General features: G+C 32.7%; 1 protein-coding gene across 17 annotated transcripts in view; it reads right to left on the bottom strand.

The window, feature by feature from the left end:
- PCDH15 (protocadherin related 15) overlaps nucleotides 1-16768 on the bottom strand; it is a 635722-nt gene that overhangs the window by 12382 nt on the left and 606572 nt on the right. For 4 of the 17 annotated variants that reach the window (XM_069460676.1, XM_069460677.1, XM_069460684.1 and 1 more), the window contains 5 exons: nucleotides 11279-11497; nucleotides 8985-8993; nucleotides 7601-7753; nucleotides 5449-5454; nucleotides 2222-3704 (listed from right to left, as the gene is read on the bottom strand). In XM_069460676.1, the coding sequence (XP_069316777.1) occupies nucleotides 2222-3704; nucleotides 5449-5454; nucleotides 7601-7753; nucleotides 8985-8993; nucleotides 11279-11497 (1870 nt within the window). Of the gene's footprint in view, nucleotides 1-517; nucleotides 584-2221; nucleotides 3705-5448; nucleotides 5455-7600; nucleotides 7754-8984; nucleotides 8994-11278; nucleotides 11498-16768 lie in introns of those variants that run through there. The other 13 variants (XM_069460690.1, XM_069460691.1, XM_069460685.1 and 10 more) reach the window with 6 other exon arrangements.

The raw sequence follows: 16768 nt of genomic DNA, 5'->3' as shown, positions 1-16768 counted from the left end.
TATCTAATCATTTTTTAGCACATTAATTTGGATTATATACAGAGGAAGAAAGAGTTCGTTTTCTAGAGGCTGATTGTCAGGTTGTAGGGAGTTAGGAGATAAGAAGAGGAAGAATATTTAGCTTTGTGTACTCAAATAATATTTAAAAGTCTCATATAGAAGACATTTTTAACTGACTTTTATGATAAAGTCAAGAAACTCCAAAGACATGGCAATAAAAGATGATTAAATATAAAACATGAGTATGGATGTTTCATTTGGAGAGTACAGAATACTAATAACCCTTTTAGATCATACAAATATGTTAAAAATATTACAGAAAAGAGTAATCTACCAATTTAATAAGGCTATAGGTGACTTCACAAAATATTATTTGGATTTCTTGTAACATTTCTTTTGGCACTGCTTAGAGATTTCATTATCAAGGAATCCTAAGTTTCACATTTTCAAGAAGTTGGTAGAAGTTAGCTTAAAAACATACATTCACATTAAAGGCTTACACAATTGTGAATAATACCTTGTCAGAGTCCGCCAAATAGCACAAGTTCTCATGCATATGACCAGCTGCCAACAAAAACTCCAACTGAAGTTTTTCAGTGAAAGAGAGAAAAAAATCATGTTCAAGAACCCCAAGAAAGAAATTACTCCTGGTTTGGATGAAAAGAATCTGAAGCAGATGGGCTAATGAAAATAATTAGACTTACAGATTGTTTTGTATCTGATCTTAATTAGGAATACCAGATCAAAGTCTTGGAGAAATGTCACATAATATAAGGGCTGAACAAAACCCTTAAAATGATGCTCTGTAGGGTTCTCAAGATACATTAATACACTTACAGTGGTAATCATCAAATAAGAATTTTGTCTGTATTTTGGAATTATGCCTTTCTCTGCAGACTTATATCTTCTAAAAAATTAAAACTCTCTGGTAAAACAAATAATAATACTTGAATTAAAAATAGGAATTTCCAGAAATAAAATTTATTCCATGTGGTTCATGGGAAAAAAAAAAGTAACTACTTTATGGTTATATATTACACATTATGTATTATATATATATACATATATATGCATATATATTTATTTGAGCTAGAATCGAGCTAACTGAAAGTGTAGGTTTCATTACATGGGTAGAAAGACAGTACTTAGTTTAGGTGATGCTGTTAAGAATTTAACAAGTTAAGATCTAAGATACTAGAACAACTACTGCAACTACAGAAATGCCTTCCCAGAGTATATATTTTTATCTTCTTTGTCCAAAACCAAGAGCAAAGACCTATATAAAATTGGCAATGGTTCATCAAATATTATTCCTCTTCATTTTTCTATCTAAACTTTTTATATTTCATTTATCAACCTGGAGATAAAGAAATATTTTCTTTAAAGAAGAATCTTATGATAAAATTATAATTAAAGAGATGATATAATAATGTGAACAAACAAAATTAAATAGCACCTTAAACATCTGTTGAAACAATGAAATGTCTTACAAAAGTCAACAACTCAAGATTTATTTTCATTATAAAGAAGGGAAGGGAAAGCACAATGAGAAATAAATAAAATAAGACAGCAATTGAAAAAAGTAAAAAATTCATCACCTCCATAAGCATACTAGTAAGATAAAAGCAAGCCAGAGTAAAGGATGTTCTTATAAGAAAACAGATAACTGCATATTTTAGCACCTGGGAATTATTTTGGAATACCTTATGTCTGTTATCTGCTGTATTTCTAGGTACATAACATTTTACTTTGGTAGTATTTCTTATTACCAAATACATAGGCTTCAAGGTAATAACAGAACCTATGATGTCACTCTTAGCTTGTTTGTAACAGTTTGCTTTTTTCTTGGAACATTCATACAAAACTATGATCAAAAAGTAAATTTAAAAGTCACTACTACATCAACATGCTAAACATGCCTTTGGTTTAAGTTAGATAGTTCATGCCCACATGTTCCCATTAAAAAATACATTAAAATTACTTACTTTTTAAATAAATGTAGGACAAATAATGCTACTTTGTAGTTAAAAAATAAGGTAAATCTATTATATGAGTTAGTAGTGGTGAGGTTAATAATTTTTTAAAGTAAAAAAGAGGAAAAACTGCATTGCATTGAGTTTGGGGTAAAATAATGGAATCTTCTTTGATGTTCAAATTAGATGTTCAACTTGAAGATTATAATCAACAAAAGACTTGCCCAATTAAAATAAGAAAAGCCACATTACAGTGAAGTAGCTTGACTATGAGGTTGTTTTCCAATTCCCTCATCGATAACGTTCGAATTCTCCTGGTTTTGTTCAGATGTGATTTCAAGATCTGTTATCTCTGAAGGGCAAATAGTTTGAAGTTCTGAGATGTTTGTGAGTGGATAGTTTTTTTTTATTTGACTGTACATGTTAGCAACTGTCTTTTCAAGTTCTGCTAAATTTTCAATATGTTTGAGGATTCCCTTCGGTTCTCTTTGAAGGTCTGCATTATGCCCTGTTGTTGATGCTGAAAGCCGTGTCACAGAGGATTGAATTTCCTTGGCAGGTGTCTTGTTGGGAGTGCATTTATCGACCGGCAAACAAACACACTCTGTGGATAGAAACGAAGCTGAAGGAGGCAGTGGAGAAGGAAGAGGAAGAGGTGACGGAGGATGAGTTGGAAGTAAAGGTAGAGGAGGAGGAGTAGGTGGAGCAGAAGGAGGAACGGAAAGGGGAAATGGTGGAGGACAAGGAAAAGGAGGAGGGAGAGGAGGAGGACAAGAAGGACGACAGGAAACAGAAAAAGGAGTAATGTCAAGAGAAGGAGGAGGAGGAGGAGAAAGAGGTGGAGGAGGAGGAATAAAAGGAGGAGGAGGAGGAGAGGGAGAAGAAGAAGGAAGATGGCAACGCTTTTCAAAAATGTTCTTTTTGGTTTCAACAGCTAACATACAGGCAGGTGTCTCTCTTTGAATGAGTGAAGAATTTAAAATGCACGGAGGAGAAAGTTCCAAGGAACAGTCAGCAGGAGAGGTGAGGACATTAGGTTCTGACTTGAGTTCCACAGTTCCTGAAACTGTTGGCAAAGTGGAGAATGAGAAGTGAGGCCTGGGAGAGCAAAATGAAGAGTCTGAAGAGAGAGATTTCAATTCTTTCTCTTTTGTTCCCGTTATAATCAATGTTTCACCTTGCCTTTTTTCCTCTTTCTCTGTCAAATTTGAGTCTTCAGTTGTAAGTAATGGATTGCCACTACCTCTTTTGTTTGGATAGGTTCCAGGGCTTTCATTTTCAGCTTTCTGCCTGGTGCTTTGCCATTGCTGCATATCTATCACTTCTGGCCTATTTGGAACGTTCCTCATCAGTCTCTTAGGTAAGCTGACTGGCTGACTCCACAGCCTCTGAATCTTTTCCCTTGGGCCCCTCAGAGACTCACTTTTGGCTTGCGTTTTGGGTAAAAATGGGTCTACAAAATCTGTTCTCAGTGAAAAGCCTGAATCTGTTGATCTTTGATCTATATTTTCCTTATAAAGGAGATTATGGGTACACAAGGCATCCTCATCAGATGGAAATGTGAATTTTCTTGTAGACTTTGGTTGGTTCTTAAGTGATTCATCTATAGGAGGTGGCTTGTGAGCCTCAATAGTATTGGAAGAAAAGGGCATCACAACTTGCTGATGTTTCCTGTCTTCTGAGACTGAGTTATTTCCCCTGCTTTGTTGAAAATGGTAGAGAAGGAATAGACTTGAAAGAAAAGAAGATAATGAAATGTAAGGAAACAAGTTGTGACATAGCTTTCATGAGAAAGATGTTTTTATGGTTCTCATTACTACTTCAAAATTTAAAGGCTAAAACCACTAATCTACTGAAGCAAGGCACTACTTTAAAGTTCCTACTGCCGAAAGACAGAGCAGGAAAATCTTGAGAGTTTTGAGTAGAATAAGACATTTTCATTAAAAAAATGTCAATTTCTACATTTGCTTTTTGTTTTTTCAGTTACTTTGATACAGCAAAGAATCCATGTCTACACATAACAGATCATTCATGTAGAAGTCACAATTGTTCAAAGTGCAGCCCAGCCTCTACTTTCATATCCTTTGCCTTGCTTGAGGATGTTCAGAGCTGACTGTTATGCATAAAGGATCCTTAGCTGTATCTGATTCAGTACCTTCATATTATCTCTCATTTCAGTAATTTTGTCCTAGAGCTAAAAGTACTCTCCTGAGAGACAATTTGTAAGAGAATACAGAAAAGGATATCATATTCTGCAGATTAAGAGAATTAAAGTCCCCAAGGACAGATAGGAGAGTGTTTTTTCACAGAGTTGGAAATCACAATTGAGAAAGTGAATTAATTTATGCTAGAATTTTGACAGACACTATTGTCTTCTGTTTAAATTGTGTGCATAATTAGTTTTAAAATATTATAAATAATACCAGTCAGAAGAGAGGTTGTTAGTATTTCCTTTAATTATGATCTGGATCAAGTTTTAATCAAGACTCACCTTAATGTAAAGATTTATGTTAAAATACGATAGTTTTGATATCCCTGAAAGATTTACTCATGCTTGGACACTGTCATAGGTGGCGGTGAGTCATAAGTAAAGTTGAGTACGTCAAAGAGCACAAATTAAGTGCCTCTAACAAAAGCATCTAGACCCTTCTCCCAGAAAGGTTGGGCGATATGTGGTTTTGAATAGTCTCTCATGAGGTTTTATTCTCAAACCCAAACAGAATAACATTATGTAGTTACTGTTTAATATTTATCCCCCCATCAGGAATGAAATAAAAGGAAATATTTTGAATAAAAATTAAATAACCACATTGAAAAATTAGGGTGATAGGTTAGGCAATAAAATGAGATATAAAGCCAAAATTGTTAATGTGTTATTTGGCAAAGATTCGAACTGTACAAAAGAATCCTCACAGATGGACTTAGAATATCAAGCCTACTTCAATAATTCAGAAAGTGCAGACAATTTGTATTAGACAGAGAACAATCAGTTTTACCTTTCCTGGCCTTGAAACAGTCATTTTTTTTAAACATGGCAAGAACCACTGGGCTTGTTATTACCTGGCCATTGTTCTTGTGTAGATCTGTTCTTGGTTTGATTTTTCTTGGGAAAAAAATGATCACTATAATGACATCACATCACTTTTGATTGAAAGAAATCTATAAATATTTTAATTTCTTAAAATTAAAAATTAACTTTTAAAAGCTTTACATTTAAAAAATATAAAACAAGGAGAATTTTGAAACACCTCTCAGTAAGCACAAGTACTGTCATTGGGAACACTTGTTTTAAGCTCATGCCATTTGAAGACATCAAAAGGAAATTGGGTGTGGAAGATAAAATTTTCCTTTTAAAAGTAAATGAATGCATGGTAAAAGATGAAAATCACTGTATATACAGTAAAACAGCACTTAATCTATTCTATTGCATCTTTTTTTCTAATGCTCTTCTATTAGAGTGATATTATTTACTTACTTATGCCTATGTATCCACAGGTGAGAAAGAGAAAACATGTGATAGAAAAAGAAAAGTTTTAACTATGGTTAATTTAAAACAGTTATGAAAATACTAACAGGAACTTTCTTTAAACACTTACTATGCATTTCCAAAAAGGAAAATAAATGTCTTTATATTTTCTATGTGTTTATTCATCATAATGACATTTAAAATTGTTTTAGATAAAATCAAATGGCATTTATTTGATATCTTATATAAAATTATATTTAACCATCTACTTACTATTTACACACAGGTAAAATTCACTTCTATTAAACATGGATGATTTCAATTAAAAAATTTCAAGATAAAAATAAAAAATTTAAATTAAATTCTAATAGCTTCTATGGCATAAGTAAAAAATTTATTAGTGCACACTGATTTATAAAAAAAGATATGTTTTGTTGGAAGAAAATAAATATGTAGGTACTATGATGACTGTTACAAAGTAATTATTGGATCCATATGAAGTTATTATATGTAAAGTTTTTTTCAAAATGGCCTTTTTAAAAAATAATTAATAATTCATTTGGAGCTAGTTCATTTTATAGTAACTTATTAAAATTCCTGAAAAAAGCTTTAGAAGAGGTAAGTTAAACATTTCCTAAAGATAAAATAATTAAATGTGCATAATTTAAAATATTTCAATAAATACATATATTGCAACTGCAAAATCTTCTACTAAGTCTACTACAATTGTTCAAGTAAAAATACCACCATCAAATTATATTGATTCCAGATAGTGTTATAGTATACCTGCTTTTATTAAATTAAAATGAGTATATATCATTCATTAATTTAATATATAAACACACTTTACTCATAATGCTTTTTTAGTTTCTAAAGATCTTTGCTTGAGAGAGGTAGTTAACATAATCAAATAGAATCAAATCATAGTGGCTCAATTCCTACATTCACCAATAATTCAAAAAGACACCATCATTTTCTACTTATAAAAAAAGAAAAAAGTATATTTAAAGCATGAATCTTGTATTATGTTTATTTTGGTAATAGAAATGTCACGCTTTAAGCTATTTTAAATTCAGTTTTCTGTTAGAACAAAGAGCATTAAAATCAATTTTAACATTATTAAAAATATTCTAAACATAACCTTGTATATTATTTTTAATATGGAAAATAAGGTTAATACATCTACTTAAAACCAGTTTTCCCATAAATGGTGTATTTCATGATTTCTGATGCTTGCTTTATTCCTACTAGTAAATGCTATAAAAGTCACATGTAAGAATTTGTTTTAGTCTCTCTACTCCACCAAATTCCAGTTAATAAAAGGTTCCCTGGATTTAAGTGTGATATTCAAAATTTTATAATATCCTCTGTCATTTTACATAGCATATTCAGAAGTAGTTACTCTTTAATTTTTAAAATATAGGCAAATTAAACATCACCAAAAGGAATCAGATTATAAGGGCAGCACCATTATAGAAACAGCTGTGAAGTCCTTTAACAATAAGCTGACAGTTTCTTTCAAAAATGTATGATTTAAAATCACTTAGAAATTCCAAATAGTGCAGGAGAAATATTAAGTAATCATAGCAGTCTAAGAGTAATATAATGAAAAGGATGTTCTCTAAGTAGTTGGGCATTTAATACATTATTATTTTCACTCAGATTTTAATTACTATATTACATAATGTCCTAAAATAGTGTCTTGGAAGTCTAGGATTTTAAACCATAGAATTTGGTTTTGAATACTAAATAGGGGTTGGTTTGATAACAAATCAGGAATTACTACTTTATGATTGTGGTTTATTGTTCTCATCTCCTATGTGAAAACTTTTTTTTCCATAATCTATACTTTTGGGTAAAAACGTCTACATGATCCTGAAAATTGAGAGATTAAGTATAATATCGAAGCTATAAATCTGCATTGCCTCCTGAAGTTGAATATTGCCTTTCTCTAACTTAGTTTTCTTTTTTATTTGCTTGTGCTTTGACTATAGTTTTTCACTTAACTTTTCTAGGTTCTCAATAAATTTCTCTTTAAAATAATAGAACAGTCCAAACAGGCTGAAAGCTGCATTTCCACATGAGGTTGAAATTCAATACTCACCATACAGCATCCACTAAAAGCCATCTACTTCTCAAAGCTCCTGTGAAGTCTACTTACATTGTGCTGTCTCCAAGTTCTTCGTAGAGATGCGCGCCCGGAGGCGGCGGCGGGGGCGGGGGCGCTGCCACAGGTGCAGGGGCGGGCGCTGCTGGTTTAGCCGCGGGTAACGCGGATTGAATTCGTGCAGTCTTGGTGCACTCAGCTTGGCGTCTTGGGTAAAGCAAGGATGTCTTGTAAAACTCATTTTAAAAACCATATGCTTATCGATAGGCTATCTTTTAATAATGAGGTCCAGTTATCAGAGGATGGCACTTAAAAAAATCTTTTACACAAATATTTGCGTTTATAAACTGACATAATTACAAAAGCATCCCCACAGGGTATCATTTACACATACCCTCCACCCACCCCCACTTAGTTCTTTAATATTTACCCTTTGAGTAAGGGGCAGAATTCAGTAGAAATGTTTGCAAATTACATTAAATGATAATATTACAGGGAGAAGGCTAAATATTTATCAAAATGTGATGAGTAGTTGATAGTTGTTTAATGAATCTCTTTCATAAGATGAGGCATTCGGAATACAAATACTTTTTCTTTACTATTCGTATATTTAAAGAAAAGTTACTTTATGTAAAACTAATAAAATGTGGTACAAGTATACCATGGAGTTCTATTCAGCCACAGAAAACAATAGTGATCTAGCACCTCTTGTATTATCCTGGATAGAGCTGGAGCCCATTCTACTAAGTGAAGTACCCTAAGAATGGAAAAACAAGCACCACACGTACTCACCATCAAATTGGTATTAATTGACTTAACTGACCAACATTTAAGTGCACGTATAGTAACATTCATCGGGTGTCAGGCAGGTGGGAGCGGGCAGGAGGGGATGGGTAAATTCACACCTAATGGGTGCGGTGTGCACCATCTGGGGGATGAACAAACTTGAAGCTTGACTCAGGTGGGGCAAAGGCAATATATGTAACGTAAACATTTGTACCCCCGTAATAGGCTGAAGTAAAAAAAATTAAACAAAAACTGATTTGAAGCATTTTCAACATCATTTCACAGAGGCTGTATAAATGTGCACATGTAGAAGGGAGATTTGGTTAGCTTTCATATCTTTTTGATCCCTAGGAATACCTGTGACTCTCATGTTAGAACTAGGCTGCTGTTTTTGGATGTCCTGGACAATAATTGCTAATTTCTTCCTTAAAACTAGATCTCAAAGGGTGGAGGGTATACGCAAACTGTGTTTTTCACATTTACTCCATTGTGTATATATATATCACACCAAAAAGTATGTAACTATTACAAATGTAAAACAAATAAATAATATGTGGTTCTAGTCAGGGTGACTACTTGATCAACATAATCTAGGTTTTTCCTTTTTGTATTACATAAAAATGATGTGTAAAATATTAGTAATTATACTTACACTTTAAACCTGTTGGGGAAAGCAATGAATAAGAAAAAAGAGAAGGCTACATTAGAAATATTACATTCATAATACTTTAAGATCTGATTTATTCTAAATCATAAATAATTTACTGGTTAAACTCATGACACAGAGTTAATTTAATGATATAGTAGGGACACTATTTCAATTCAGAAGGTGAAAATGGTGAGTACTTTATTATTACCGTTAAAGTCATTCAAGCTGTTAAAACATTCACTGCAGAAAAATAAAGAAATGGACTACATGGAATAAGAAAAAATGGATTAAAATGTGAATATGTGAATTTCAACTCTAAGAGAAATGGCGTATTAAAGATGATCTGATCTTAATAATTGGCTTCTTGGTTTACTCTGCTTGAAGAATATTACAGGAATGAAGTTATGCAGCAAGCCCTGATTATACTCTTGGCTTCACTTTGAAGCTGAAGATAGAATTGGAAGGTCCCACTGCTGGGTAATAAATTTCTGATACTTTTTTTCATATTTGCTTCTTAGTTTTCCATTCATGGCAAATTTCAAAGACACACGATAATATAAAATAATAGCTATCCATTCCTATCTTATTTATAAGCAGAATATGAAGGTACAAATGTCAGTTCTTTATTAGGATTTTCATTTACTATATGAGCAGAGCAAAACTCATTTTGTTTAATTCTGTTAATCTATGACAAGCAGTAACTAAAATAATTTCCCAGGGCATTGAGCGGATTACCAAACTTAAAGAGAATTAAATAATGCATCAACAAAATGTTTAAATGTTAAGCATCTTAATTTTTTGTTAAATTTCAGACTACTGTGTATAACACCCAGGGTGCTTCAGTTTTGATCATTGCATGGTGTGCCAAATATAAGGATTTTTCTCACTGATTTTATTGCTAGCAAGATATAATAAAGCTCTTTTGGGAGACAGTTAAATGGAAAAGGATGACTGGTAATACAGAATAGATTTAACAAGAAAATTAGTATTGGGCTGATCACTTAATAATTTAAAACAATTTGTACAGTACTAAGTTTGTTCATAGGGTTTAGATTTAGCATATCAATTCATTTGTTAAGGATACATTAAGCTCCAATATATCAACCTAAATGTTATATTTACAACTTCACATTGCTTTTGTGATGGAAAATATTTCCGCAATGTCTTCATGCAGAGCACACTTTTAGATTTTCAGGTTGGAATTAACTCAGCTTATTCAATACAAAAAAATTTTTCAGTGTTTGGGAACAAAGATAACCATTTAAGAATATATAAGGTTGAATGTCATGCTGTACTATAATAAAAAATAAAATAAAAAAATATATAAGGAATATTTTAGTACTTTTCCTGTAGGTATTTTAAATGATGAATAGCAGTTCTACCATCATTTCTTACTGTTTGTTACATCAAATAATTTATGTGATCTATGATTTCTGTCTCATTTATTTTATTTTTGTAGCACATTCAGTGCTACCTGTCTTCTTAAGCAGCTCCCCAAGTTTTTCAAATTATTGTCAATAAGGGTATACTTACAATGTGTAGCCCTCTATCACAAAGTTTCCCATACTGAGTTTCAAATAAAAATACATTACTAGTCTACCTCAAATATAGACATTTAAATTAGTTATAATTAGTTGACCACTTTAAAGGATGTAAATACAATAAAAATTATAGATATATTGTAAATGGATTTGACTATAAGAACCAGAAAAACTAAGGGCTGCACAGCCAAAATGTGATATCAAACATTACAATACAAGTTCTGATAAGGCTACCCAAGAAGGAAGAAACCACAAGGAAAATGGCATATTGTGCTATGATTTTCAATGGTTTTGCTAACACTGTGATCATCTGCACAGAGGTAAATTTAACAGTATGGGTAAAAACCTATCATGACAAAGTAGTGAGGTTATAGATCCCTCTTTGGGACTAGGCAAAGTGGGCATCTGCATGACATTCCATTCCTTTGTCCCCAGGATACCTATCTATTACTTTTTCTCCCAGAGGAGCTCTTCACTTAAGGAAGGGCATAAACAATGCCACAGGAGCTAAACTAATATTCTTACTGGATGAGAATGTATTAGGAATACAGGAACATTGAGCCATCTGTGAAAAATGTATTAGTAGTTTGTATTGCTTTCCCTTTGAAGAAGATGATTTGGTAGAAGAAGGACAAAGCAATCCCAGAAGAGGTCTCACCATCAATATTTTACAACTACAAAGCCCTGTTATGAGATATGGTTTTCTACAATGCCTTTCTGGGCACATATTCATGTTTAGCATCCTGGAATACTTACTGTCTGTAGCTGACCAAAACTACCAAGATGGCAGGAATGCAGCAGAGGATGATGATGAAAGCCAGAGCCAGCAAGGCCCCTTCTGTGTATCCTAGACTTTCTCCTCTCTTTTTAATGCTGGTCACTGCCTCTGGAGTCCGGATCTCCAGAATACGTCCTCCTTCCCCATAATGCGGCTGAAAGTCTTTATTGATATCGAGCAGTTTGCCATCCAAAAATCTTTATTGTTAGATAAATCATAAAATTAATGATGTTGGCAAAGAAAGGTCTTTTTTAAAATAAAACCATTTCTGTAAAATCTTTTAATATTTTTAATTGAAATACAAGCTGAGTCAGAACTCTCATGAGTAAGAAAAGCATATATAAAAAGCATGAGCAATAAAGAAGAGTAACTACACATCTGTATATAAATTTCAAAAATATTTAAAAACATGACCCTTGCTTGATATACTTACAGACTTGAGAAAACTAATTATCAATATCATTAAACTTAATATCACTATGTTGAAATAATTTACATTGTCAAGTTTTTCAGATGGAATAAAATACAATATCTTAAATCATATAGCATTGTTTAAAATTATTTTCACACGTCTTATTTCCTTGGGTCCTCAGAATAACCCTGCAAACATTGAACATTACAATACTGATTTATTACAGGCCAGAAAACTATATAAAAACAAATCTGACATGTCCAACCTAAGTCTTCAGACTCAGTCTTTCCACAACACCATCTTAAATGTTAACACTCTCAAATCTCAAACCAATACAATGTTTTATGGGCAAAGAGTGAATAAATTGAAAGGTTTTTCTGTCTAGAAAAAATAATACTAAATAAATGATGCAGACAGCATATCAGTGTTGTCAAAAAGACAGGGAGTGGTAGTCAATTTAATCCCTTAGTTCTTAAAAATCTTTCCCCTAACTAATGCAGTTCCAACCATAAGTATTGCACTGGGGAGAAAAATCAGGAATAATTGTTACTTAATATTATTAGATAGAAATTTTTAAAAAATATTTCATACTGTGATTAGCCGATAAATTTGTTTTCAGAATTCTTTGGGAACTTTTAAACAGTCCCCTGTAAATCCTACATATTTATGAGACCATTGTGTTCGTGATACAACAAAACCAAAATATATCTTAGCTGTTTTTCTTTGTAAATTTTTTATGATTTTTATTTATAAAGGTCAAATGTCTTACCATAGAAAATTAGAGAGCACAAAGTAGTTCAAGAAAAGCAAAATTACTCATAGTCTCATGATGTAACCATAAGCACTGCTAACACCTTGGTATATTCAAAGCTAATCTTTCTTGGAGGGGGAATATTAATGAATATATATATATATATTTTTTGAGACAGAGTCTCACTTTGTTGCCTGGACTAGAGTGAGTGCCGTGGCGTCAGCGTAGCTCACAGCAACCTCAAACTCCTGGGCTTAAGCAATCCTACTGCCTCAGCCTCCTGAGTAGCTGGGACTACAGGCATGAGCCATCATGCCCGGCTAATTTTTTCTATATATATTTTAGTTGGCCAGATAATTTCTTTCTATTTTTAGTAGAGACGGAGTCTCGCTCTTGCTCAGGCTGGTCTCAAACTCCTGACCTTGAGCAATCCACCCGCCTCGGCCTCCCAGAGTGCTAGGATTACAGGCGTGAGCCACCGCGCCCGGCCTATGAATATTTTATATAATTGTGATTATACAGCTATACAAAGTAAAAATATTATTTTTGAAGCATATGTCTTAATATAAAAATGGTTATGTTGAAAAATGTAAAAAATACAAAGAACTGCAAAAGAAAAAATAAAAATGGCCAAATTTCACTATCAAAATATAAGCAATGCCATGTCTGTGCATCTTTCACAATCTATTTTATTCATTTTGAAATTTTCTACTATTCAGAGTAATCACACTGATTTTATATATAGTTAGCACACTGTTCATAGCTTACTTATAGAAAAGTTAGAAGTGCCTGGTATCAGATATGAATTCCACTGGGCAGTTTATTAGTCATCCAATTTAAGAAACCCAGTGGCCCAGATAATTCAATTTTGGTTTTAAAGCTACATACTTTTTTATCTAAATATTCATATACATCACAAGGCAGTTAGGATGCTGCTTTCCTACAAATATGCTTTTATATATTCAAAATGTACTTTTTATAGCAATTTTCCTTGATCATTTTTAGTCATGTTAAAAAACATAATGAAGGTTTAGCAATTTTAACAAGTACTAGAATAGAATAGTAAAACTTTTTTGTTTGAATTGCTGATCAGACAAAGGAAGAGATTTCTAAATTAAGTATAGATTAAGAATTGTTTGACAAGAAATATGTTATTAAAACTGGGAAAAAGCAGAATCAGAGGAGGACCATTAATTGCAGGGAAAAGTGTACCCCAGCCATGTAGAATTCACTTGACAGATCACAATTCTATTGGATTTCTGCATTTCATGTCCAAACCACCTAATGGAAGATTTGTTAGTCTCATTAAACTATAACAACTCCCCTTATTTAGATATTTATTTTGGCTTATTTTTATATTTAAGTGATGTCATAAGTAATTGTTTTACTAGCAGAGTGGATAACTTTTGAACCCACACCTGAACTAGAATATCTTTCTTTTAAGGAAAAGAAAGAATATTCTTTTAAAGTTGTTACATTTAAAGCAATTTGCCTAGGTAAAAATTCTTGATTCATAACATTTTTCCTTAAAATACAGTGAATTTGGTTCCATTGCTTTTTGGCATTTTATCATGTAAATGAGACGTGTAGTGCTTAGTTATTATTTTTCGTTATGAGTAAGTCATTTTTATTTCTGTTTGAATAATTTTTAAACATATTCAGATATTACTGAAGGAAACATGACCACCTTTTCATTTATTTTGCCTGTAACATAATGAACTCTTTAATTATATTTTCAGGTTTTTTTTTTTTTCTGCTATAGTAAAAAATACTACATTTTTTACCTCAGAAATATCTGTAATTATCAGTTTGTCCTGTAAATATACTTTATCTCCTTTTTTAAACTTTTTTCCTTTCCTTAATAGTGTATGAGTTTTTATGTATATTAAATACTTCATGCTGTTAATTTAATTTTCAGATGTCTTCCCCTTTCAGGCAAGGTTGAATCTGTGTGCTCCATTGATTTTAGGAGATTGTTTCTGTGAGGTAAAATGTTGGCCCTGAGAACCTTCAGGATTTTGTTTAATACTTTTTCTAATTTCAGGAGTAAGAACTCCCTTGTGTCCTAACATCCAAGTCAAGTCAATCCTTGAAGAAGGAATCTAACTGGCCTCACTGGAATGTGCGCTAACACACGCCTAGTCAGTGTGAGCAGAGGAATGGCATACAGGAGCGCCCCCTCCTCCCAGAGGGATACATTACAAGACCCCGCTGAGTGCTTGAAACTGAGAATAGTACTGGACCCTATATATACCATGATTTTTTTTTCTATACTGTACATACAGTTGATAAAAAAAAAAGTTTAATTTATAAATTAGGCACAAAGATAAACAACAATAAATTATAATAAAATAGAACAATTATAACAATACACTGTAATAAAAGTTATGGAATATCTCTTTCTCTCAAAACAAATTATTGTACTGTACCACAGGTAATCAAAACAGCAGAAAGCAAAACCGTGGATAAGGGAGAACTACTACACTCTGGTTGGCCTGAGGGAGAGGCACTTGATTAAAGACTACCACTGTCTTAGAGAGGGTCAGTTCTCACAAGAAAAAAGGGAGGTTTATTTTTGCCAGAAATATAGGAAGGAATCAGGCCATATATATATATATGAAGAAGATAATACACACCGTTTTACTAACCCATACTATCTTGCTTTCTACTGAAAATGTTAAACTGTGTTCCAATAATTTCTGTAGGAGAGTATTTCCAGAGTTATACATTCTACCTTTGAATCATCAGGATTTTATCTGTTTTTCAGTATTAATTACTGATCTCATTTTACTTCTGTTTACTTATGCTAGAAAAGAGATAGATCTGTCCAGATTCAACATCAATGAAGAAATGTGATTTTTCTCTTTATTTTCATCTACAGTATACGTAGTTGCTATATGCAAAGCTTTTGTATGTCTAAGGGTGAGGTGCACAGGTCCCTTCATAATATGTAGCCAACTTTAATTGATTACTGCTGTATTATCCTGAGATAAGTTTCTAAACCAACATCGTATCTTCTGATTTTCTCAACTGATGGAGCACATGCAAACATATATTTCTGCCTCCATTAACTGGTATAAAACACAACTTTCAGAGTACACTGTGTAACCACCTGTCTACCCTGTGTCATACCTTGATTGATTACCTTGATGATGATGACTTTAATGTTGCAGTGTACATAGGGATGTAGAAAGAAAGAAGTGGAGGGTGAACAGGAGAATGTATTCTATACTTCACAAAACCCCACACCTATACAGTAAAAGAACAGCTGCCTATTTCTGTCATAGGTACACAGTTTAGGTCTGTGAAACAGGGTTGACACACCAGGCAATGGTTTACACATCTACCCACATTTACTCCAAAGGATAAGGTTGTTCTGTTTAATGAAACAAATCATGACTCGACTACCAAAATTTTTCTCTATACAATCCCACATTTATTTTAACTGGATTTTAATAATTAGTTTATCATTGATTTGGATTTTCAGTATTATGAATTTTTATGTTTTTTTTTTCCTGGACTTAGGAAATAGATGTTCTATCAGAGCTTTGTAGTCAAATCCTAAAGTGTAAGTGTGTTTTTAAAGGCAGTTTGTAGAGTATACATTTTTTTCTCTACCTTCTCCATCACTCATTTACCATCTGGACATACTGTCATTAAAAAGACTGGACACATAAGAAAGGTGAATAAGCTAAAATTGTATTTGCTTATTTTTAAAAATGTAATTAATTTTTATTTTAAAGTAATATGATTTGTTTCCGTTTTGAATGCAGAAGACACAAGAGAATGTGGCTAATGACCAAAAAAAAAAAAAAAAAAAAAAGTCAGGTTATACTAAAATCATAAGTTTTCTTGAGCTGAGGTCACAATGCAGGTAAAAAACCAGATTCCCAAGAGTGACAATTACCTCCAGGGTGAGATGAGACCATGCATTCATTGTTCCACCTTTGGCAGAACAAAGTAAAAGTGGCTGCCGTAAAAGCAAACAATAAGAAGTCAGCTAAAATCTTAATAAATGTTCAAAAACTATGTGTGTACTAACATGTAAGATTATAATAACAGAGACCCACAAACACAATGGGGGTTTGCACTCACTCACAAACTTTTTTCCACGAACTTTGGTAAGTAGACAGGGGACAAAGCGGCACACAAGAGAAAAGTCTGCTTCATTGTGCAAGAATAGGAAGTGATCAGCAAAGGATGGAGCTCGGGCACAAACCACTGTGCAAGTTCCCAGACTTTTGTCTCACGTGAAACAAGAGCCTTAAGTAGTGGAGAGAGGGGAATTAAGTGTAACCATCCCTA

Source organism: Eulemur rufifrons, chromosome 28 (assembly GCF_041146395.1).
Source record: "Eulemur rufifrons isolate Redbay chromosome 28, OSU_ERuf_1, whole genome shotgun sequence".
NCBI classification, from domain to species: Eukaryota; Metazoa; Chordata; class Mammalia; order Primates; family Lemuridae; genus Eulemur; species Eulemur rufifrons.
Note: the sequence above shows the minus strand (reverse complement) of the source record. Positions and strands in the feature narration are given on the sequence as shown.